The sequence below is a fragment of the Colletotrichum destructivum genome, chromosome 7, assembly GCF_034447905.1.
Source record: "Colletotrichum destructivum chromosome 7, complete sequence".
Lineage (NCBI taxonomy): Eukaryota > Fungi > Ascomycota > Sordariomycetes > Glomerellales > Glomerellaceae > Colletotrichum > Colletotrichum destructivum.
Genome location: NC_085902.1, coordinates 1,735,900 through 1,760,686, shown reverse-complemented (window position 1 = coordinate 1,760,686; position 24,787 = coordinate 1,735,900). Strand labels below are relative to the sequence as shown.

General features: G+C 59.2%; 4 protein-coding genes across 4 annotated transcripts; 2 read left to right on the top strand and 2 right to left on the bottom strand.

Moving 5' to 3' along the window:
- Positions 1 to 3,380: 3,380 nt before the first annotated feature.
- Positions 3,381 to 4,495, top strand: CDEST_11100 (Putative glycosyltransferase 34, nucleotide-diphospho-sugar transferase). The gene has a single exon (XM_062927256.1). It carries the CDS (start codon positions 3,400 to 3,402, stop codon positions 4,492 to 4,494), a length of 1,095 nt encoding a protein of 364 aa, XP_062783307.1. The 5' UTR covers positions 3,381 to 3,399; the 3' UTR covers position 4,495.
- A 1,933-nt stretch (positions 4,496 to 6,428) lies between these two features.
- CDEST_11099 (Putative FAD-binding domain, FAD/NAD(P)-binding domain superfamily) lies at positions 6,429 to 7,890 on the bottom strand (the record flags this gene model as incomplete). Its single annotated transcript, XM_062927255.1, has 3 exons — positions 6,429 to 6,711; positions 6,810 to 7,210; positions 7,327 to 7,890. The coding sequence occupies 3 exons, from the start codon at positions 7,888 to 7,890 to the stop codon at positions 6,429 to 6,431; spliced, it is 1,248 nt and encodes a 415-aa protein (XP_062783306.1).
- Positions 7,891 to 8,319: 429 nt separating this feature from the next.
- Positions 8,320 to 9,511, bottom strand: CDEST_11098 (Putative GroES-like superfamily, alcohol dehydrogenase-like, NAD(P)-binding domain superfamily; the record flags this gene model as incomplete). The annotated part of the gene is made up of 2 exons (XM_062927254.1): positions 8,320 to 8,866; positions 8,985 to 9,511. 2 exons carry the CDS (start codon positions 9,509 to 9,511, stop codon positions 8,320 to 8,322), a joined length of 1,074 nt encoding a protein of 357 aa, XP_062783305.1.
- Positions 9,512 to 10,502: 991 nt separating this feature from the next.
- Positions 10,503 to 23,494, top strand: CDEST_11097 (Putative AMP-dependent synthetase/ligase domain, Acyl transferase domain superfamily, thiolase; the record flags this gene model as incomplete). The annotated part of the gene is made up of 3 exons (XM_062927253.1): positions 10,503 to 11,509; positions 11,654 to 14,318; positions 14,486 to 23,494. 3 exons carry the CDS (start codon positions 10,503 to 10,505, stop codon positions 23,492 to 23,494), a joined length of 12,681 nt encoding a protein of 4,226 aa, XP_062783304.1.
- Between the last annotated feature and the right edge of the window lie 1,293 nt (positions 23,495 to 24,787).

Below are 24,787 nucleotides of genomic sequence, written 5' to 3'. Positions count from 1 at the left end.
GTCTCCTAGTCTCAATAACATGCTTTGCTGTTGGCGTTGGAGGCTTCCACCCGCCGCAGAGGAAGACCGCGATAGCAAGACACATGTGTTTCTAACTTTGGTCTCCCGAATCTCTGACCACGTAAACCTTTTTTGCTGCAGTAGCACAATACCTGTGAGAGGGCCGCAAACGGTAACGTCAACAACCCCTTATTCGTCCACCCCCCTTATTCGTCACCCCGCACGACGCGTAATCCTATGATCATGATTTCTACCCCCTCATTTCAAACTATTATAACAATTGCAATTATTACTCAAACAACATCAATCTTTCACTACAGACTACTCTTATCATTATGAGTCAATATACCGAAAATCAGATCCAACAGGCCCTTATTGCTGTTACTGATGGCAAGTCTGTCAGGAGGGCTGCAATTGAATGGGGGATTCCTCGATCAACACTGGAGTATCGCATGCGAGGCTGCCAAACCAGATCTATAGGCAATAACTATCGCCAGCGATTATCGACTGATCAAGAGCATCATCTAAGTGAATGGGTGCGAATCCAGCATGCCCTACGCCTTCCACCAACCCATCGCCAGCTGAAGGACTTTGCAGAAAGGATCCTTCAGATCAGTGGCGATAGCCAGCCTATTGGAAAGAACTGGATCCAGGCCTTTATCAAAAGGAACCCATCTATCAAGGTTAAAAGAAGCCGATCTATCGATTCCAACCGTGTTAATGGAGCAACTGCTGATATCATCAGACCATGGTTTCAGCATCTCGCCATACCAGAAGTCAGGGCTATAAAGCCACGTAATCGATATAATATCGACGAGACTGGAATCCTTGAGGGCAAGGGATCTAACGGCCTAGTCCTTGGATGTGCTGAAGTGAAGGCAGTCCAGCGGAAACAGCCTGGATCGCGAGCCTGGACCTCTATGATCGAGTGTATCTCTGCTGATGGGCATGCTCTGCCGCCCCTTGTTATATTCAAGGGTAAATCAGTCCAACAGCAGTGGTTTCCTCTTGATCTTGGCCCTTATACCACCTGGACCTTCACAGCAACTGAGAATGGCTGGACAACAGACGAGACAGCAGTCACGTGGCTGAAGGAGGTGTTTATTCCATTGACAGGGGCAGGGGGCAAGGCGGAGGCAAGGCTGATGATCCTGGATGGCCACAGCAGCCACGTTTCAACAGACTTCATGTGGCTATGCTATCAAAACAACATCTACCTACTTTTTCTGCCACCTCACACCTCACACGTCCTCCAGCCTCTTGATCAGTCAGTCTTTGGGCCTCTGAAGGCTGCCTATAGGAAGCAACTAGGGTACTTGGACCTCTGGAACGATTCAACTGTTGTGGGCAAGAGAAACTTCCTTGGCTGCTATGGAAAGGCACGTCTGGCAGCTCTGACAGGGCAGAATATCACTAGTGGGTGGAAGCGGACAGGGTTATGGCCTGTCTCTGCCAGTTATCCCCTTAGGAATCCTTTGGTGCCTGACAACAGCCCTTCAGCACTAAATCAGCAGCCTCAGAGTAGGTCTGCTGATGACTGGGACTCTCATACGACTATAGTCACGTGGAATACACCAAGGAAGCCAGCTGAGCTCAAGGATCACCTGGACTTATACAGCAAGTTGGATAACAGCAGCAATAGCAACAACAGCACCCAACGGCTGTTATTCAGAAAGGTCCAAAAGGCCTTTTATGATAAGGATTATCAGCTGGGAGCTGCCCAGCTGAAGATCAGCATGATGGAGTCCCAGATGGACAGCATAAGGAAGAGGAAACGTAAGGCAGTTAAGATAGACCCCAACACTAAGTTTGCAAGGATCAAAGACATCCACAGGGCTCAAATTGAGGCTGGCGAAGTCAGCGATGGTCTAGATGAAACCGGCGGTAGTAGAAGCCCTAGTGGAAGTGTTGGCAGCTGTATTGTAGTAGCTGATAATTAGTTGTGTTAATTTCAGCGATTAATAGTTATGTTGTGATGCTTATGATGCGGGGTGACGAATAAGGGGGGTGGACGAATAAGGGGTTGTTGACGTTATTAGTCTTATTCTGCCCCTTATTCTATTTGTTACAAGTTTACCAACCTAAACGAGTCTCGGCCGACCTTCTTGAAGAGGGCTTCTCCGCGGCTGAGGCAGTAGGCTCCGAAAATTTGACTCTTCCGCTGGCGGTGATGTAGCTTAGTTCCGGGGGGGGGGGGATGCCTTAGAAACTAGCATGTGTGAGTCCGGAGCCATCTATCACTGCGTTTTTCCTGCCCGCAATCTGCGAGCCTGCGTCGTCGGGATTGAATTCCCGGATACTACAACTGTCATTGAATCATCCATGATCCCGGTGTACTTACTGGGGTTCAGCAACGCCAGGACCCTGTCTGTCGTGTCAGAGTCAGGATAAGAGTTAGCTTTTGGGAGAACCCGCATCCTCTGAGCATGGTGCCAGATGAAAAATATCGAGATTGGCTGTCTGCCCCCCACCTTGCCGGCGAGCGAACTGTGTAGGGTTGGGCCAGGTTGGACGTCTTCTATGGGCGAACAGCCGGCCCCGCGTGGCCCGGAATTCAGACGGCTGCGCAGCCTCCAAAGCAATGTTCATCCTGGATTTAGGTCTTCTGGAAGGGCAGGGTTGTGGAATAGAGCAAACTGGATCCTGGGGCTGCGCCCTTTGTTGTTGTGGACTCAGCCGCACTTGTATCTCGACGACAAAGCTGTCTTCCCGAGCACGCCATATGTCCCTCCCTCCCCCCCCCCCCCCCTCTTCTCCCCCTGACGTGGCTCGTATTAGAAACCCTAGGGCCCGTTTCGCGATACCAAAATACCCCCGAGAGGAGAGGCTTGTGCCCTTTTTCAGGGTTTGGTAGTGGAAAGACGACTACAGAAATATTTCCTTGGGGACGAATTTACCGAGGCTTACGAATGCCCTCCCAAGTTGCTACCGAGTGTGTGCCATTTTCGTGCCTAGAATGTCTCCACACGTTGGCGGGTGGGTAGAGCAGAGAGAACCCAAGTAAGGTCCTATGCTAGTCTGCAATAGGCCATGCCGGGAATGAGCGAGGCCATAGAGTGCCGGTTGTCCGTTTGGGCCCTATCTGCATTTCTGTAAAACCCGCTCGTGCTTTGCCGGTGGGATACACTATGGACCTGGCAGGGGTACACCAAGTCACTTGGACGGTGTTAGACGCACTCACGACTGACGGTGGACGTGGGGAGACCAGGTCAAAAATCTATGAGAGGAGAAAAGGGAAGGAGATCGTCGACTATCGGTGTGATGCTGTAGAGTCGGTGGAGTCACTTACGATGTCATGTCACAGGGCGTTGGACGAGTTGGAATATAAAGACGGCCCGTACTCGTCGAATCACTCAAGTTAAGCAATCATACCGATCTCCGTAAAATTAACCTTGAGCCATGAATCGCCCGAAGTTTCTGCAGGTCTTGGTGTCCCCTCTGGCCATCAAAGTCTTCGTTTCCATCGTTCTCCTACTGACCGCGGTCCGAACTCTGATGCTATACACCGTCAACTCGACAACGACTCGGATCGATCACGTCACCTCTTCCCACCCGCCGAACCACAGAGAACACCATTGTCTACCGCCCACTCCCTCCGATGTGCTGGCGCAGTTCGAGACCCTCAAGTCGGCGTGCCCAAACCACCCAGCATCCAGGGGGGCCGCCGTCCGCGTCACCACCGCGACGGCGCATTTCGGCAAGGTCGAGAAACACTACCAGGACGCGTTGCAGACGCACGTCATGCACACGATGCTCCACGGCCAGCGGCTCGAGGTCATGTGCTCGCCGCTCGTCGACGACCTCTGGAACAAGCCGGCGTTCCTCCTGTCCATGCTGCTGGACGAGATGCTGAAGCCGCGCCGGGAGCGGGCAGAGTGGATATTCTGGGTCGACCGCGATACCATCATCCTCGACCAGTGCCGGCCGGCGTCCAGCTTCCTGCCCCCGAGCCGGACCGATGGCGCCGCCGCCACCAATAACGGAGAGGGAGAGAAAGACGGCGGGGAGAAGGCGCCGGACGACCAAGTGCAGCTCCTGGCCACCAAGGACTGGAACGGGCTGAACAACGGCGTCTTCCTGCTGCGGGTCGGGCAGTGGGCCGTCGAGCTCTTCAGCGCCGTCCTCGCCTTCCGGCACTACCGGCCGGACGTCGAGCTGCCGTTCACGGAGCAGAGCGCGATGGGGTTCCTCATCGGGGAGCCCGAGTTCGAGAAGGGCGTGCAGTTCGTGCCGCAGACGTGGTTCAACGCGTACCCGGGCGGCAACGCGAGCACGTTCCTCGAGCGGGAGGACGAGGCCGGGCTGGCGGACTACCAGGCGCGGCGGGGGGACTTCCTGGTGCACTTCGCGGGCGTCGGGGAACGGGGGAAGGCCATGGACGACTGGGTGGGCATGCTGCAGAGGAACGGGAGCTCGCTGGCGGCCGAGACGTGGCGGACGCAGAGGAATGCCTCGAGGGCGATCATGGAGTTTTGGGGGGATTCAGCTTCGTGAGGAAGGGGGAGACGGGGGAGACGGGGTTATGGGGGTTCAAGATGCCCTGATAGGGCGGCTTAATGTGTTGTCGTAATACTGTAATAATACGCGTGATACATGAAGTCTTATACTGTACAGCTATTTATTTCCTAGGCTATATAGCCAACATTTGCGGTGTTGTTGGAGACATGGATTCAGAACAAACTGTTGTGTTGTGGCATTTGGGTTTTATCACATCAGTACAAAATTCGGAGCCAGACTAGGTAGGTTGACATAAGATTCAAACAGCGAACAATGGTCTGTTGCTTATACAAGTGGTAAGGTTCAATACGGTGGTGTGGCGAGACCCCAAATCTTCAAATCCAAAGTACGTGGTCAAGATGAGAGGCTCGGTGATTAATCCAACGTAAGTGAAAGTTGTTCTTTGACGATGAAAGTTCCAAGGATTACAACCGCAGGAAGCTCCAGATTGGCACCTACATACCAGGGTCCACCAGGCCCAGACTGTGATGTCGAACGGGAAACATGGAGAGAAAGGGCAGTTGTGAAAACTCTAGTAACACGATGATGCTGGGGGGCATATCGCGACACTTGTGATGCAGATGTCCGTCTCTGGAAAGGAAAAGCTTGGCAGGGCCGAGACTGACAGGGGGTGGGAGATATCTTCCCCTGCCCCAGCCAACATCGACGGTAACGTGACACGCAGGGATGGCCAGGATCTGCCCACATGCTAGACTCATTTTCCTCTCTACAAGATTCATGTGAAGAACCATATCCAGTTCATTGTCTTACCGGGATCGTTGGACTCAGCCCAGACTCGAAATACCGCGGTATCGTGTCTAAAAATAGGTTTCGTTCGCTAACGAATGGTTCGCATGGTGGGGGGGTTTCTCGGCTCCGCTTCCGTTCGGCATTGTCCCGAACGTCTCCACGTGCTCTAGTCCGGCAGACGGGCGTCAACCAACACAGCCCCTCTACGATGGCAACAGACCCTGAAATAGACATTCCACGCCTGCAGTTCCACGACGAATGTATTGTGCACTGAAATTACTGTCGGCCTATTGTCCTGGAAGGGTCGTGATAAGACGCTTGACTGTAACTAGCTTGGCTGTTCCCGGGGTGATTAAGAAAGCCGACTATCTCGTTCTTTGGTGTTTGCATCTGCCATAGTCAGGGACACAAACACACAAACACACACACACAGTCACGAGTTGATTCATAAGGCGTTAATTACTGACAGGAATTAATGGCCTCGTTTTTGCCCGACACACACACACAAAAACCTAGTGTAATTTTGATTCGTAAATGAGTCTTCAATAAAACCAACAACCCTCGGCATCAGTTTCCCTCCCTTCCAGGTTTAACATTGTTGTGCGCCATCACATCAAGTCGAAACACGGATACATTGGTTGCGAGGACAGGGGGGCGTAGATGAGGCAGTGGTAACAGTAGCGATAGTAGTAAATTTCCCTGTCCCATCGTTCGACGTCTCTTGATTCCATCGTCTGCACTTGGCCCTACGTAAGCCCCTTGCTGACTGCTCTGTTCTCCGACGAACGCAAACCGAGTTGTTCAACTTGCGAGAGACGCCAAACGAAATGTCACTAAAAGTTGCGAGAAAGCCATGTGCCAGTTTGGAGCCGGAAAACCGCTGGCGAGCCGGCGAGACGATGTACCGGGACCAAGCCATGCGCCGGCTGCGTGCCCGCGTCGGATCGGCCAGACGCGGACGCCCCACACCGAACACGGCCCCACTAATCCGGAATCACAGGCTGCATTCACAAAACTGCTCACAACGTTTCAGAGTGTCTTCCAATGCGATTGATTGCCAAACCAAGTCGACGACGCCGAGATATGCCACTTCTGAAGCAAGAAGACTAAGAATCTAGCAAAAGTCTAACACGGGTTCTCTTTACGCAACTTTAGTCCACTGCATCACCATTAGGCCCTTCTTATGAGGGTCTTTGAAACGGTCTCGAGTAGGTAAAGTCGAACTTTGCCTGAAGTCCCGCTCGATCAGCCATGGCCTGGGAAATTGCCGCGTCGCGCTGGACACAAGCTTCGGGCGGTGCCACGCGAGCACGGCCGAGCGCCCTCGCGCCGTTGACCAAGACGGACGTGTGCGGCTGCTGCTTTTCCGCGAAGGACTTGAATATCGATGACAGCTGCTCCGTCGAGAGCGGCTTGGTGTGGTCGAAGTCTGGGATCGCCTCTGCGAGATAGTAGCAGTCCTCGCTGGAGTTCATGTCAGCCAGTGGCCTTTTGGGGTCCCTTTCGGCGAACCCGGGGCCTTCCCCTTTCTATTTTCTTTTTCTTTTTCTTTGGAAGCTCACCATGACTGGTTGGCGCCCTGACCGAGATGGACGCTCGTGGGATGGACGGCGTCCCCGATCATGACGCATCGTCCCGAGTACCACTGTTCCGGGCTGAGCTCCGGGCGGTCGTAGATGCCGTACTTGATCAGGCGCTCGGCCGAGTTGACCAAGCCCAGCACCACCGGATCCCATCCCTTGGCCGCCAACGTGATCGAGATGGCCTTCTTGGCTGCCGCTCTCTGCTCGTCATCGAACAAACCCCATGACGCCTCCTCGACGGCTTCACCAGGTAGCGTCAGGGCCCACGACGTCTTGTCGTGGGTCATGTCGTAGCAGATGACATGGCTCAGCTCGCCATACCAGTTCCTCGCCCCGGGACGTCCACGGAAAGCATCTGGGGTCGGCGAAACCCCAGCGGTCTGTCATAAGAAGATCACCAAAAGAGTCAATCACCGGCGTATCGTCTGATAAAAACGGAAGTGTGCAGGAAGCCAAATAAACAAACAAACAAACAAATAAAACACCGAGTTCGTACCTGTGTCAAACCTGTAAACGAAGGCAGTCCGTCCTGCAGGCCGGCTCGCGCAAGGAGCAGTTTTCTGGTCGTGGCCTTCAGCCCGTCGCAGCCAATGAGGAACGATCCGGTCTCGGATTTTCCTCCCTCGAAGAAAGCCGTGATGGAATCGTTGGACTCTTCAATCCTCTCGAGCGCCCAGCCCATCCTCAGCTCGATGCCCTTCTCCTCCGCCATGTCCCTGAGCCACGAGGTGATCAAGGTCCGCTTGACCCCGACGGCAGGCTGGCCGTACCGCTTGGCGAACGCGGTCGGGATGTCGGAGCCGCCGAGAACCTCGCCCGAAGCCTTGTGGTCGCACAGCTCGAGGACCGGCGGCCCGTTCTCCAACAGCTTGTCGGGGATGGGCCCGACGCGCTCGAGGACCTTGAGGCCGTTGGGGCAGATCATCAACGAGGCGCCCACGTCGCCCGGTGATTCTATTCGTTCGAAAACGATGGGTTCATAGCCCTTTTGCTTTAGAAAGCATGCCACGACGGGCCCGGCCACGCCGCACCCGATGATGAGGACTTTGGGGGAAGACATTATGCTTGGCATGGAAGGATGTAACTAAAAACCAAAACAGAGTCTCACAAGACCATCGCCCGAGGATGGAAGAAAACGAGAGAGCCAGAGAGGCAGAGGGAGATTGGAGAGAAAGGCGGTGATGCCAGCCGCGCGGATGGATGGCCTGGTTCGTCCTTAGGTTGGGACGATAGGGACACCGCGTCCAATAACGCTGACTCGTGCCACCCATGGTTCCTCCAAGAAGACCCTGAAAGGCAGCCCAAACTCTGTTCAGTTTGGCAACTACTCGTGTTGATGTAACCTATTTTGTTTGAGTTCAAGCTTAAAACATATCGGGCAGAAAAATGACACGTTCCAGCCCGCTGGTTCATGTCACTAATTAACTTCCTCCCTACTCTGTATACGAAGTCGGGCATATAGTCCATCGTATCTAAAGCCTGACTCGAGTCAAACGGGGTTCACGATGGACCTGTTGACGATGCAGACGAGCTTCTCGCCCGACACCGTCCCCCGTCGCAGCTCTTCGAGGCCCTTGCTCACATCCCCCAGCGAGTCGCCCACAATGCGAAACCGGAGCGGCCTGACCTCCCCATCTCGCACGAGGCCGGCCGCCCGCCTCATCCAGGTCTCGGCGAACAGACGGTCGGCCGGGGTGGGATGGCACTTGTACGGGGCCACCCAGTCGACGGCGCAGCCGAAGGCGCTCATGGCGAATACCCAGGATGGCCGGACGGCGCGCCGCGAGTGGGACACGATCGGGAAGCTGTCGAGGGCGACGTAGCGACCGCCGGCGGCGCCCATGGCGTCGTAGCAGATCTTCATGGACGCGGGCGTGGTGATGCAGTCGGCCGCGTGGGCCAGGCGGTCGTCGGTCAGGGCGCGGATGTCAGATGCGCACGTGGGCGAGTTGTAGTCGAAGGCGGCCGCGGCCCCGGCCTCTTTGACTAGATGGAAGTTGTGAGGCGAGCATGTTGCTACGGGTATGAATCCGGCACTGTTTGGGTTCATTTGTCAACGGAGTGGGGGGCGAGGCTCGCAGTATAGACCGAGAAGCGTCGGAAGGGGGGGGGGGGGGGGGAGTGAGAGAGGGAGAGGAGGGGGAGGGGACCTACTGCTTGAGAAGCTGTATCATGAATATGCCGGAGGCCGTGCTCCCACCGTACACCAAGACGTGTGCGGTCATATCTGCGGGTGCGTCTCTCAGCTTCATCGAGTGGTGAAGAACCATGCCGCCGGTGAGCAGACCGCACGGGAGAGTGGCGGCTTCTTGGAACGACAGGCCGTCGGGGATGCCAAAGACCAGATGCTCCTCGGCCACGACGTACTCGGCGAAGGCACCAGTGGCATCGTTGTCTCTGTTGTATCCGAAGGCGACGCCGCACACCCGGTCGCCGGGCCGGATGTGCGAGCCGACCTGAGATCCCTTGGAGACCACCTCGCCGGCGAAATCGAGGCCCGCCATGGAGCCTTGGGGCGTACCGGCCTGTACCATCTTTGCGTCCGAGGGGTTGAGGCCGACGCATGCCGTCTTGACGAGGATGTTGGTGGGTGACAGTATCGGTATGGGAACTGTTGCTACCGTGGCCGTCCCCGGGCTCTGGACCAGTATGACCTTTCTCGTTCTCTCGGGCTGCGTCATGATGGTAGGCGAGCTATCTGGATGATTATTGGAGATTTGTGAGTGAGCAAGCAACCGAATGTAATAATTCAAGTCTGACGGTTGTCAAATTGAAGAGTTGCCAGAATACATACAAGTTTCTTTTTGGAGAAGGTTTGAAGTGGCTTTGGCTAGATCACTAAACCTTGTCCCGGGTCGCCGGGTGATATTTCCTCGAACGACCGATTCCAGGATATGCGAGATATGTAAAGACAAGTCACCCTTGCTTGAGATTGTACTTGCAAGCCGTTTAGGCATCCAAGGGAAAATATATTAATGCATGCGTACCTTGAACTTACTTTGAAGCCGTTCATAGATGAGACGTTCCGACGACGCCGAGCCCTGACTCGTGAGCCATCCACTACGTATCCGATGCCGTCCACGATGCGATCTGACTCCTAAAGATGGCCCTCCGTTCCGGCTATCAAATGTCCATGCAAGTGTTGGACGTGGCCTGTCACGCTATTGACAGAACACACGACCGGCAAGAAGCTGGTTGGATGGCCAAGGGACTCATTCCATAAGCTTTCTTTCTACCTATAGAGTTTGAATCGTGTAGTATAGAAAGTGGACACGATATTTAATGAGATTGTTATATGTTGCTGCTTCAACCGCGGACTTGGGGCGGAACACATAGATAGATACCAGAGCCGGAATGACTAGCCGGACTTTTGCTTGAGTGAAGCCCTGTCATACGAAACTCTACCTAGCGACAAGGGTGCCGATGAGATCCAGCATGTCGGGTTTGCAGCGATCTCCCAGTCGCAGCACAACAGATCTGACAAGAAGACGCCATTGTCCGTTCAGTCTTGGACCACCTTGGTCGATATTCAAGGACTTGTTCATCTTCAAAACTTGCGCATTCGCACGAAAACCTTTCAACGAGCTCACCATAACTGATGACTGACGAGTACACTAAACCTACTTGTCTATTACAGCAAGAGAGAAAAGGTGAGTAAATTCGGCCAGCTACATGAGCTTCCCATTCCCCCCTAGTTGTTGGATTTCTCCTTCTCATGAATCTCATGAAGAACCGCAGATCGTTATGGAACCCATCGCCATTATAGGACTGGCACACCGGTTCCCCGGCGGCGCCAACACGCCAGGTAAGCTGTGGGAGGTGCTGAACAGCAGAAGAGACCTGTCGAGGGAGCCCGGCGTAGACCGCCTTAGGCTGGACAAGTTTTACAACGAGAACGGCGAACACCACGGCAAGTCTAATGTGACAAAGTCCTACTTCCTCGACGAGGACCCGCGGCTGTTCGACACGACGTTCTTCAACATCAGCCCGCTCGAGGCCGAGGCCATGGACCCTCAGCAGCGGCTCCTCCTCGAGACCGTGTATGAGGCGACCGAGTCGGCCGGACTGAGCGTTGACCGGCTCCGGGGCTCGCGATGCTCCGTCTTCGTGGGCGTCATGACGGGCGACTACGAGACGATCCAATACCGCGACACCGAGGACCTGTCCCAGTACACGGCGTCCGGCACTTCACGCGCGATCCTGGCGAACCGCATCTCGTACTTCTTCGACCTCGCCGGGCCCTCCATCTGCCTGGACACGGCGTGCTCGTCCTCGCTCGTGGCGATGCACCTCGCCGTGCAGGACCTGCGCGGCGGCGCGGCGGACACGGCAGTCGTCGCCGGCACCAACCTCATTTTCGGCCCGGACATGTACATCAGCGAGTCCAAGCTGCGGATGCTCTCGCCCACGGGCAAGTGCCGGATGTGGGACGCGCAGGCGGACGGCTACGCGCGAGGCGAAGGTGTCGCGGCGCTGCTGCTGAAGCCGCTCTCGAAAGCCGTACGGGACGGCGATCCCATCCACGCTGTGGTGCGCAACTCGGGCGTCAACTCGGACGGGCGCACGCCAGGCATCACGATGCCGAGCGCCGCGGCGCAGGCGAGGTTGACGGCCGAGACGTATCGGGCCGCGGGACTGGACCCGTTGAACCCGGACGAGAGGTGTCAGTATTTCGAGGCGTAAGTGCAGCAAGCCGCGGGCTACCTTGAGGCGAACGGAGCATGCACGATGTTGTGGCCGAGGGTAACTTTCTACATGGGAAGCGAGATGTGTATGTGTTTGTGTGTGTGTATATGGGCTGACATTATCTATACGCGCTACAGTCACGGAACCGGAACGCAGGCCGGCGACCCAACCGAAGCCAGGGGCATATACGACAGTTTCTTTGCATCCTCCTCTGACAAACAAGAAACAAATTCGGACACGACGGCCCGGCGTCCTCTCCTCGTGGGCTCGATCAAGACAGTCGTCGGCCACTTGGAGGGCTGCGCCGGGCTCGCGGGCGTCATCAAGGTGCTGCTGGCCATGAAGCACAGCACGATCCCGCCCAACCTGCATCTCACGTCGCTGAACCCAAAGATCGAGGGCCTTCGGCACGTCCTCCAGGTGCCGACGGAGCCCACGGCGTGGCCGGCGCCGGCGGCGGGACAGCCGAAGCGTGCCAGCGTCAACAGCTTCGGGTTCGGCGGCACAAACGCTCACGTCATCCTGGAGTCATACGGTGAAGATGATGATGAGGAAAACAATGGTGATGATAGGAAAGAAACAAATGAACCACTGACAGAGACGGAGTTGGTAGTAGCTTCTCCCCTGGTTGTTAGCGGGCACTCGCAGACCTCGCTGCTCGAGAACGTACGGAAACTGGCCCGCTACTTGCGTGACCATCCTGAGGTGAAGCTGGGGGACGTGGCCTGGACGTTGTGGACACGCCGCAGTGCCTTCACCTTTCGCAAGTCGTTCTCGGCGGTGTCTCGTCAGGAGTTGCTGCGAAGTCTCGAGGAAACCGTGGGCGACTCTGCTACTGATACACACCAACTACAAGAAAAACAACAACAACACAACCAACCCACGATAGGAACACCCGTCTCCAGCTTGGTGTCTCCGTCCGAAGGCTTCGGTGTCTTGGGCGTCTTCACCGGCCAAGGCGCTCAGTGGCCTGGCATGGGCAAGCAACTGATGGAGAAGAGCCGCATCTTCAGGGAGACCATCGACGAGTGTGACCGGAGCCTTGCCGCGCTGCCCGATGCGCCGTCTTGGTCGCTGAGAGACGAGCTGCTAAAGTCACCGGTTTCGGCTAGCCGCATCGCCGAGGCCGAGATCGCGCAACCCGCCACGACGGCCGTGGAGATGGGCCTCGCGAGGATGCTCGAGGCGAGCGGCGTCCGCTTCAGCACCGTCGTGGGCCACTCATCCGGCGAGATCGCCGCCTTGTTCGCCGCCGGGATCCTCTCGATGTCCGACGCCATCCGGATCGCCTTCTACCGGGGCCTGTACGCCAGCAGGCTCGCCGGCCGGGGCTCGATGATGGCCGTGGGCGTCGGCGCCGACGCGGCGGAGGAGTTTTGCCGCGAGGAGTCCTTCCGCGGCCGCATCTGCCTCGCGGCCAAGAACTCGCCCTCGAGCGTCACGCTCTCGGGCGACGTCGACGCCGTTGTCGAGGCCAAGGCGGCGCTGGACGAGAGGGGCGTGTTTGCCCGGGTTCTCCGGACCGACAAGGCGTATCACTCGCCGCACATGGAGGCCTGCTCCGATGCGTATCTTGCGGCCATGCGCGCGTGCGGCATCAGCCCGCTCGGGGCTGGCAAGTGTGTCTGGGTCTCCAGCGTGGACGGGAACGCGGACCGGTACTGGGACCGGAGGCTTGATGACCTCGGCGGGCCATACTGGATCGAAAACATGGTGAGACCGGTGCTCTTTACCGACGCCATCACGGCAGCCCTGACCAACGGAGGTCCCTTTGATGTTGCTGTCGAGGTTGGCCCGCACCCGGCATTGAAAGGGCCCGTCAACCAAACCGTGAGGCCGCACTTGGGGAGACAGATTCCCTACTGCGCAAGCATGAAGAGGGGGGAGAACTGCGCCACTGTTTTCTCTGAGCTGTTCGGTTTCCTCTGGTCAAACTTTGGGGCAGAAGCAGCAGCTCTCGACTATGATGGGTATCGAGCGTGTTGGCGTGACGACGACCGGGCGGACAACGACATTCCGGCGCCCAAGGTAGTGCACGATCTTCCGACCTACTCGTGGGATCATGCCGCGCCCATCTGGCGTGAGTCGAGGCTATCGCGGAACCACCGGCTGCGGTCCGGGGGTAACGGCAGCCGCCTCCTTGGGCACCGGTGCCCCGACGACTCGGACTGGGAGCCGCGGTGGCGCAACTTCCTGAGCCTGAAAGAGCTCCCCTGGCTCCGCGGCCATTCGTTCCAAGGAGAGGTCCTGTTCCCCTCGGCCGGGTACGTGGCGATGATGCTCGAGGTGGCCCGGTTCGTCGCCAGGGACCGGCTCGTGGCGCTGGTCGAGATCGACGGCCTGACGCTCGAGAGACCGCTCAAGCTCGAGGACGGCCCCAGACCCGTGGAGATAATCACGTCGGTCAAGGTAAGAGACGCGGCCGGCGGTCAGAGCGGTGGAGAAGGAAAGCTCACGGCTGATTTCTCGGTCTATGTCTGCCCGGATGCCGCAACCGGGGCCGTGGACCGGACGTGCTTCGGGACCCTCTCCTTGTGCTTTGGCGAGTCGCCGGATGGCTTGCTGCTGCAGCTGCTGCCTCCCCGCGCCGACCCGCTTCCGGCCTCTGTAAGCCCCGTCGATGTCGAGCGGTTCTATGGATCGGTGCGCGAGACGGGGCTGGAGTACCAGGACCTGTTCAAGCGCGTCGAGTCGATGCGCCGTGTTGACGGCATCGCGACAGCGACTGCGTCGTGGGCCGCGGAGGAGATGGAGTACGGGGGGTTGTATCACCCGGCTCTTATCGACGTTGCTCTTCAACCGGTAAGTAGTTTGTTTTGTGTACTTCAAATTGGTTCGACCACATATCTCAGTGGAAGAGAGTGAAAGTAAAAGTGAAAGTAAGAGCGAAAGTGAGAATGAGAGTGAGAGTGAAGACACATTGAAACAAATATAAGAGACCGACCAACGAGCTAACACCACAAATACAGGTCTTTGCCGCCTTCAACGCTCCCACGGCCGAGAGGCTATGGACGGCGTATCTGCCGCAGAGCTTCAACAAAATCACGGTAAACCCCCAAAGACTTCTCACACCGTCGTCAACCAGCGGACGGGTCGACGTCTTGATCGACGCCTTCACGACGGAAGCGTCCGCCACCAAAATCAGCGGCGACGTCAGCATCTACTCGCCCGATGACGGCTTCACCCGGCCCTGGCTCCAGCTCGAGGGCATGACGCTGGCGGCACTCGGTCGACCCAGCGCCGCCAACGACCGCATCCTCTTTGCCGAGACGAGGTGGGAGGCTGACCTGCTCGGGGGTTCCGACTTCGGCATCGACTACGACCCGCCGCAGGACGCGGCCGTGGAGGAAGCCGAGCGCGTGGCCCTGTTCTTCTGCCGGAAGCTGCTGGCCTCGGCGGCCGAGGTGGGCGTCGGCAACCTCAAGCCGCACGAGAAGCTCATGGTGCAGCAGCTCACGGCTCTGGCGGACGACGTGGAGAATTCGTCGAACCACCAACAGTGGCGGGGGCAGCAGCAGCAGAACCAGTCCTGGGCGGACGACACAAGGGAGACGATCGACGGGATCCTCGCGAGGAACAAGGACCAGGTCGACTTCGAGCTGCTCCGGACCGTCGGCGACGAGGCCGGCAGCGTGTTCCGCAACGAGAAGCAGATGGTCCACGTGCTCTTCGCCGACGACAAGCTGAGCCGGTTCTACCGCGAGGGCCTCGGGCTCCGGAACGCGCAAAGGCAGGTCTCGGCCTACATGCGCGCGCTGTCGCACCGGTACCCCAAGGCGCGCATCCTCGAGCTCGGCGCCGGCACGGGGGCCACGACGTCGGCCGTGTTCGAGGCCGTCGGAGGTCACTTTGGGAGCTACACCTTCACCGACGTGTCGCTGGCCTTCTTCCCGGAGGCGCAGAAGCGATTCGCCGAGTACGCGCATAAGATGACGTACAGGAAGCTCGACATCGGCCTGCCGTTCGCCGAGCAGGGGTTCGACGCGCCGGCCTACGACATCGTCATCGCCGCCAACGTGCTGCACGTCTCGGACGACATCGGGGCCGTGCTGGGTCGGGTCCGGGGCTTGCTGAGGCCCGGCGGCTTTCTCGTCGCCACAGAGCCTTCGTCGGACCACCTCCGGATCCAGGTCATCATGGGCGGCCTCGAGGGGTGGTGGCTGGCCCGGGACACGGAGTGCCGGCGCTTCGGACCGGTAGCCGCCGTCGAGACGTGGGACGAGAAGCTCCGCGGGGCCGGGTTCGGAGGCATCGACCTGCTGAGCGGCGACCAGAAGGACGAGGAGCTCTCCACGTTCTCTTCCTTTGTCAGCCAAGCCATCGACGAGACCGTGGAAGCCATCCGCGAGCCGCTGCTCCACACGCACATGGTGCCGGCATCGACTCGGTTCGTCGTTGTCGGGGGCTCGTCTTTTGCCACGTCGAAGATGGTCCGCTCGATACGGAACCGACTCTCGGGGCATGGTGAGGGTGACGTCGTGTACTTCCCCGACGTACGGAGCATTGGGAAGTTGTCGTTATCGTCGTCGTCGTCGTCGTCGTCGTCCTCATCGTCATCGTCGCTCGGTCTGCCGCAGCAGTGTTTCGTGCTGTGTCTCGCCGAGCTGGACCGGCCGTCCCTCAGCATGAACGGCGTCGACGAGGACACGCTCGCCGGGTTCAAGGCCCTTGTCGACCACGCCGAGGGCATGTTGCTGGTGACACGGAACGCCGGGATATCGAACCCGTTCTCCAATATGATGGTCGGGCTGTGCCGTGGCCTCCGCGCCGAGAAGCCCGCCCTGTCGAGGCGTCTCCAGGTGCTAGACCTCGAGGGTGAGTCGAAGCCGGACGCAGATACGCTCCTACAGCATTTTCTCCGCCTGGTCCTCTGTGCAGCGTGCGGTGTTGGTGAAGAAGATGGCAACGATGGCAGCTACAACACGCTCGTAACGCTGGAGACGGAGCTGTCATTACGAAATAACCAGTTGTTCATCCCGCGCGTCGAGGAGTGCCGGGAGCCCAACGACCGCGCAAACTCGACCCGGCGCAGGATCATTAAGGATGTCACGACCGAGACTCACGTAGTCGAGATCGCCCGTCAGCAAGAGGAAGAAGCAGGACTAGGAGCAGCAGGACTGGTGGCGAGCTCCAAGGTCGTGTCGGAGAAAGGGGATGGAACAGAAACCATCGAGATCGACTTCTCCACGCTCGCCCCCTTGACCATCCTCCCGTATCAGCCCCCGCAGTATTTGGGCTTGGGAAGACGACAGACGCAGACCGAGAAGCCCCAGAAAGTCGGCGGCAGCACAGCAGTCGTCGTGCTCTCGCCCAGCAACTCTTCCGTAGTGCAGGTGCCCGGTACCCAAGTCTATACGCCGGCCGCAGGAGAAACACTCCGTCCCGAGATGCTCGGCCTTGTGGCGCTTACTCTATCCGCCCGGGCCTGGGTCCGCTCGGTGCCCCGGGACCACGTCCTATGGGCTCACGGCCTCGACGAGACGGTCGTGAGGGTCCTCGAGAGGGAAGCCGAGGAGCACGGCGTCCGCGTCTTCGCCACGTCGACGGACCCGGCACGACTGGGCTTCATCCACCCGGCCAGCCCGGCTCGCGTGCTCAAGTCCGTGATACCCATCAGGACCACGGCCATCATCGTGGGAGATTCCGTCGGAGATGCTGAGTCCGACGTCCTCTTGTCCAGGGTATCTCCTCCGTTCGTTCTGCAGCAGAAGCCCTGCATCGGACGCTTCCTTCATCCTCCCCCAACTTCCTGGTCGGGCGGTGATATCCCCGTTTCTCGTCTGCTCCAGGAAGCCTATGCGTCAACCGTCCCTGAGTGGCCAAGCACACCGCCGCCTCCGCCTTTGGTATCCCTGGAAGACCTGAACTCCACGTCATCCTTCCCGAACCCCATGCCTGTCGTGGACTGGCGCGGTGCCCGGACGACACCCGTCGAGGCCCGGCTCCAACCGGTGCCCCCAAGCCAGCTCTTCAGGCCGGACAGGACGTACCTCATGGTCGGGCTCACTCGAGACGTCGGTATCTCCATCTGCACGTGGATGATCAGGGACGGCGGCGTCCGCCACGTGGTGCTGGCCAGCCGGGACCCGCACGTCAGCCCGGCCTGGATCGAGTCCATGTCCAGGGCGTGGGGGGCCACGGTCGTCGTCCGGGCCATGGACGTGACGCGTCCGGAGCGCATCCGGGAAGTGGTGGACGAGGTGGCTCGCACGATGCCCCCCGTCGCCGGCGTCTGCAACGGTTCCATGGTACTCTCGGACGGGCTATTCGCGCAGACGGACGCCGCCTCGGTCAACACGGTCCTCGGGCCCAAGGTCAACGGCAGTATCCACCTCGACCGCATCTTCTCGGACCGCGGGGATGGTCTCGACTTCTTCGTCATGCTGTCGTCCACGGGCAGCGTCATCGGCACGCCGGGCCAGTCCAACTACCACATGGCCAACACCTTTATGGCCGGACTCGCGGCGGACCGGAGACGCCGCGGGCTCGCCGGGTCTGTGGTCGACGTCGGCATGATCTCGGACACGGGATATGTGACCCGGCAGGACCCCATCGTGGCCAAGAAGCTACGCAGCATGTGTGTTCTCGCGCTGTGTGAGGCAGAAGTCCATGTCATGTTTGCCGAGGGCATCCTGTCAGGGCGACCTTCTTCCATTTCTGCTTCGTCCTCGTCCTCGTCCTTGTCCTCTTCCTCATCATCCTCCTCCTCCTCATCTTCTTCTTCTTATACTTCTTCTCACCCCTATCGCGGTGAGCTCATCGCGGGCTTGGCCATAAGCGATAACGACGCCGAGAGGCCGTTCTGGGCGCCCGAGCCGCGGTTCGCCTTCTACGTCCGGGACAAGCGGGACGCGGCCGCAGCGGAGACGAGCGCCGGCGGGTCCTCGTCGTCTCTGGTCGAAGACGTCCAGGCTGTCATCCGCGCGGCATCATCGGGCGACGAGGAGGCCGTCCTGGACAAGGTCCGACAGGCGTTCGCGCAGCGGCTGGAGAGTCTGCTACAGCTCCCGCCAGGGGCCGGGGCCAAGATGGATCTGCCTCTGGTGAGCCTCGGCTTGGACTCGCTGCTGGCGATGGAAGTCCAGGCATGGTTCCGCCGCGTCGTTGGCGCCGACGTATCCGTTCTGCAGATCCTGAGCGGTGCGACGGGCGAGTCCATCTGTCGAGCCGCGTCGACCTCCGCCTTGGCCGCGAAGGCGAAGGCGAAAAACAGCAGCGACAACTCTACGAGGAATGAGATGGCTCAGGATCTTGTATCTGAACCGGCCGTCAAGAAAGCAGCAAATCATCTAGACAACACTGATGGGTCCTCGTCAACCACTCCGGATGCCATGCCAACGCCTTTATCATCGTCATCGTTATCATCATCTTCTTCATATTCTGCTGGAACGCCGGGGTCAGAGGCATCAGCAGCACTGCCAACACCACTAACTCTATCAGACAGTGGTAATAACAAAGAAGGATCGAGAGAGGACGGATACTTCAAAGAACGCAAGGCCTCCGAGCTCATCCTCCGGCAAGCGCGCATGTCCTTCGCCCAGGCGCGTCTGTGGTTCCTCCAGGGCTTCCTGGACGACCCGACGACCTACAACGAGACCTCCATGTACGAACTCCGCGGGCCCCTCGACGCGGACCGGCTGAGGCGGGCGTTCCAACAGGTCACGCGGCACCACGAGATCCTCCGAACGCGCTTCTACACGGACGCCGAGACGGGCCAGCCGATGCAGGCCGTCACGGCAACCTCGTCGTGCCCGTTCCGCCTCGTCGACGAGGCCTCGCAGGAGACGGCGGACCAAGAGTATGCCGCGCTAACGGGACGACGCTGGAACCTCGAGGAGGGCGTCTGTCTCGGTCTCAGCCTCCTCCGCCACGCCCCGGACCGGCACACCCTCATCTTGTCGAGTCACCACATCGCCATCGACGGCGTCACGTGGATCGTCCTCTTGAAAGACCTCGCCCGCTCCTACGAGGGGCAGAAGCTGCCGGCCGTGCCGCAGTACATCGACTTCGCCGTCCGGCAGCGGGAGCGGGTGGAGCGCGGCGACTGCGCCGAGGCCGTCGGCTTCTGGAGGCGCGAGCTGGCCGGCCTCCTCGAAGACGCCCCGTTGCCCCTTTTCCCCATGGCGCACACCAAGACGCGAAGGGCCACGAGCCGGTACGCCACCACCGTCGTCGAGGCCGTCCTCCCCAAGGACCTCGTGTCTCGCATCCGGCAGCTCAGCAGCAGTGTTTTGCACGTGACGCCCTTTCACTTCCACTTCGCCGTGCTCTCGGCCTTGGTCGCCCGGCTGTCCCGGAGCAACGACTTCTGCATCGGCGCCGTCGACGCCGGCCGGCCGTCGGGCTCCGAGTTCTCCGGGACAGCTGGGTGTTTCGTCAACATCGTGCCGGTCCGGGTCAGGATCCACCCCGATGACGACGGGATCGACGCCAGCAAAGACACGGACTCAAACACCTTTGCGTCACTGTGCAAGCGGCTGTCGTCGAGGATCCTCTCGTCCCTCGCCCACGCGACGACGATGCCCCTCGACGCCCTGCTCGACGAGCTCCAGGTTCCGCGTACCGCCCGGCACAGCCCCGTCTTCCAGGTCATCATCAACTACCGCCTCGGCATCCTCGGGCTCGGCTCCGTGGGCGTTGCCGAGCTCACGTACGCCCGATCCCGGAGCTCCGGAAACCCGTACGACCTCGGCGTCAGCATCACCGATACCCCCGACGGCACGTCCCTCCTCCACTTCGCCGTCCAGGACGCACTCTACTCCAAGGAGGCGGGCCGATCCATTCTCGACTGCTACGTCCGCCTGCTCGAGTCCGCGTGTCAGACGCCGCAGTCCGCCGTCGCCGAGCTATCTATGCATGGCAGCAGGGCCAGGTTCGCCTCGGCGGCGTCTTCTTCTTCCGCCCTCACCGGACGCGGTCTCCGCGTGCAGGACGAGTGGCCCGGCACAATCTCCCGCCAGATCGACAACATCACCGAGGCCTACCCGGACCGCGTTGCCCTCAAAGACGGATCTAGGTCCTACTCGTACCGCGACGTGGCGGCGGAGACAGACAGGATCGCGGCTGTTTTACTTGAGGCCACCGCCGTCAGCAAAGCCGCATCGTCGTCGCCACCGGTTTTCTGCTGCCTTCTATTCGAGCCGTCGGCGGACTACGTGTTCGCCCTCTTGGCCGTCCTGAAAGTCGGCTTGGTGGCTGTCTCTCTCGACACGACGAATCACGCCGAGAGACTGGCCCGCATCGTGGCGGACTGCAAGCCGGTGGTTATCCTCCACCACGGCGCTACGCAAGGCCTGGCAGTTCGGCTCGGGGAGCCACACGAAGGTATCTCGACTCTGAACACACTCTCTTCTTCCTCTTCCTCCTCCTCTTCTCCGATGGGCAATCGATCCTTGCCCGATGCGCCCGGCGTTCTATTCTACACGAGCGGCACCACGGGCGTGCCAAAAGGCGCCCTCCTCACCCAGGGGAACTACAAGCACATAATCGCGGCGGCATCACGCCGCCTGGGCATCCGGCCGGCCACAGAGGAGGTGGTGCTCCAGCAGACCTCAGTCGGCTTCGACCTCTGCCCCTTTGAGATCTTTATGGCGCTCTCCAACGCGGGCACGCTCGTCGTTGCATCCAAGGACCAGAGACAGGACCCGTCCGCCGTCGTCGGGCTCATCAAGAGCGAGGGAGTGACCTTCATGTCCGGCACGCCCGCCGAGTTCAAGCACATCTTCCGGCACGACGCGCTGGGAACCCTCCGGACGTGCGGCGGATTCCGGACGGTCGTCGTCGGCGGCGAGGTCTTCACACCGCAACTAGCCGGCCGGTTCAAGCGGTTCATGTGCTCTAATGTGAAAGTCTTCAACGTATACGGGCCGACAGAGACGTGCATCTTCTGCAGCGTCGAGGAGGTCCCCTACAGCCGGGACGATGAAAAAGACCTCGAGGAGCCCATCCCTGTAGGCCGCACCCTTGACAACGTCTCGGTCTACGTCGTCGACGAGGCCATGAACCTGCTCCCAGACGGCTGCGCCGGCGAAGTGTGTATCGGGGGTGCCGGCGTCAGTCGGGGGTACTTAGGACTGTCCTCCGGCTCCGACTCCGGCCCCCGGCATTCCTCGGCCTTTGTGCCGGATCCGTTCGCATCACCCGAAGACATATCTCGGGGGTGGACGGGTATGTACCGTACGGGGGACTCCGGGTACCTGAAGCCGGACGGCTCGCTCGTGGTCCTCGGCCGCATCGGCGGCAGCACGCAGGTCAAGATCCGGGGCATCCGCATCGAGCTCGACGACGTGGCATCCAACATCCTGAAGACGGCCGGCGGAAAGCTCGCCGAAGCCGTCGTGACGGTACGCGGCGGCGAGGACGACAAGACGCTTGTTGCGTTCGCTGTGGTTGCCCCCGGAAGTGCCGACGGAGAAGACGTGGACGAGTTCCTCGAGTCGTTGCCGTCGAGCCTGCCCCTCCCCGAGTACATGCGGCCGTCCGTCATTGTCGCCCTTGACGGGCTGCCGATGAACCACAACGGGAAACTAGACCGGCCGGCGCTGGACCGCATCCCGATTCCCGCCCGGACGACAACCCGGGCGTCTAGGCCGGGCGAAAGGCTGTCGACATTCGAGCGTGAACTCGGCCTCGTCTGGGAGTCGGTTCTTCCGGACACCATCATCCGGAACGGAACGGCGGCGGCCGGGGCCATCCACTCTGACTCGGACTTCTTCCGGCTCGGGGGCAACTCGTTGCTTCTGGTCAACCTCCGCAAAACGATCCAGAAACGGTGGCGCTGTTCCGTGCCGTTGATCCAGCTCTTCGAGGCCAGCACCCTCCGTTCTATGGCCGCCGCCGTCCGCGGCGCAAAGGAGTCGCAGAGCGGCGGCGTTGACTGGGAGTTCTGGGATGGCGAGTCGTCCTTCGTCATGGATGCTGACACGTCGTCATCGTCGTCGTCAAGTCACTTCAACGGCATTACCCAGACAGCTCCGAAAGGCCGCCGGGAGGATTCCTCCACAGTGGTCCTCCTCACCGGCGCCCACGCAGGGCTCGGCGCATGGCTTCTGCGTCTCCTCCTCGAGGACGCCTCCGTCGCCGAGGTCCACTGCATCGCTGTGCCCCCGGACCGAGAGGCGAGCCTCGCGCTGCCAAGCGACAAGCTACACGTCTACGTCGGCGGCCTCGGCGAACGCGATCTCGGCCTCACGGCGGCGCAGCGGGAACACCTCGAGACCCGCGCGGACATCGTCGTCCACGCCGGTGCCGAGGGGTCCTGCTTGAACAACTACGACTCGATCCGCACGCAGAACGTCGAGTCGACAAGGTTCCTCGCCCGCCTGGCGCTCGCCCGCAAGATCCCGTTCCACTACATCTCGAGCCCCCGCGTCGTCCTCTTCAGCGGCGAGACCTCGTACCCCGAGCGGCCCGTCTCGTCGCACTACCCCCCAGCCGCCCTGGGACGCGAGGGCTTCACCACGACCAAGTGGGTGTGCGAGCGGTTCCTCGAGAACTGCTCCGCGGCCACGGGCCTGCCTGTCACGATCCACCGGACGGGCTATCTCATGTCCGACGACGCCGACGAGCTGGACGCCGTAAACATGATCCACAAGTACTCGGTCCTCCTCGGTGCCGTCCCGTCTCTGGACACCTTCTCCGGGTTTCTGGACATGTGCCAGCTTCCGACGGCGGCCGCCGCAGTTGTCGGGTCGTTCCGGGAGACGACGGAGTCGGGAGTCTCGTACCAACAGCTCCGGATTGTGCACCATACCGAGGGGAATGTGGTTCCCGTCCACGAGTTCCGGAGTTACATGGAACACCGGTTCGGCCGCTCCTTTGCGAGCCTGTCCATGGTGGACTGGGCTGCCAAAGCCGAGGAGAAGAATATGAGCCCCGTGCTGGCCGCGTTCCTGGAAGCCGTGGTGGACAGGGGCGAGGAGGCGAGGTACCCGAGATTGCTGCGAGGAGACGGTTCGGAGCCTCTTGCGTCGACTTAGAATGGATGGACTTGGAACGCACGAAGTTTGACGTTAGGACGCCAAAGTTGACCCCCAGATCCAATGCAATGTCTATGGACAGGACCTTTTGTTGTGTTTCTTGGTGTAATTAATAATGTTTTCACTTGGAGTTTGTTTCCAGGTTGCTTTGGACCTGGAAAGCAAACTTTATCATCCGCAACTTGTTTGTTATGTATGTTTGCGAACGGCCAGCTTGCAACATCTGTTGATTTTATCAGTTAGCTTCGGTGCTTATTCTCCTTCCTCCTGGAGTTTGTTTATGGAGTCCCTTAAGCGCTACAACAATACTACGGCCAGTCGACACTGACACGAAGCAGATCATAGACCTATGAGCAGAGCAGAAGCAGGAGGCTATGGGTAGGAGCCTGAGGGAACCCGTATCATGTCAGGATGATAGTGAAGATGTACTTCCATTTTCAGGACGGTCGAGCTCTTGTCTGAGCCCTGCAGAACTTGGAAACAATTTCGTGTAGGAAATACTGGTGGAGGACAGGATCTGAGATTCATAATCCCCAGATAGCTAGCCAATAGTTTTGGCATCCCATAACACTCTTGTAACCCCCTTTTCCCTGACAGTATCCCATAGTCGCTTCTCAGTATATTGAGGAGTGTAGCTGGCTTGGTACACCCTTTTTTAGCGGTCAAATAAGCATAGTGTACTCCCTAATAGAATCCCATCCAGCTCTGGCTACCGATAGTCAAGGCCCCAGAAAAAACTTTTATCATCTCTTTATCTCAAGATCATCAAAATAGCGGAGCAATACTCTACGTATAGAGTACTTCCGTCCGTCTTGGCGGCACGGGCTAGAGATGATAAAGGGGTCCCCCGAGCGAGAATTGGCCGAGAAAACCGCCATTCTCCTCGTCAAACAAACGCACTGGTTTGCGCGAGGCTGAGAGTATGGCTTCCGTTCAAAGAGGTGGTGGGGTCTTGGCTAGGACTGTATTGGTGTCGTGCAACGGTCTGTGGAACGAGCAGAAAAGTCGGCGGGAATAACACGATATTGGACCAGGAGGCCTGCCAAGGGGGGGGCTTGCTGAGGTTGCACTCCAACGGGAGACCGTGCCATGGGACCCCATTACGCCCCGTAGGGCCAAGGCCTTGTCGGTCTGCCATATGGAAGCTGGAGAATGGCGGTGTCATGCTGCCAGGACTGTGCAGGTGATCGTTTGCTCGGACATGGGTTTGTAGTCAATATGTGAGAGCCTCTTGGTGGCCACCCATGGTCTTTCACTTTCACAGAAGGTGGCATTGTATCACAGGAAAAGCCA

Excerpts from the sequence above, each read along its gene's own strand:
- CDEST_11100 (XM_062927256.1), top strand. The coding sequence starts at position 3,400 with ATGAATCGCCCGAAGTTTCTGCAGGTCTTGGTGTCCCCTCTGGCCATC.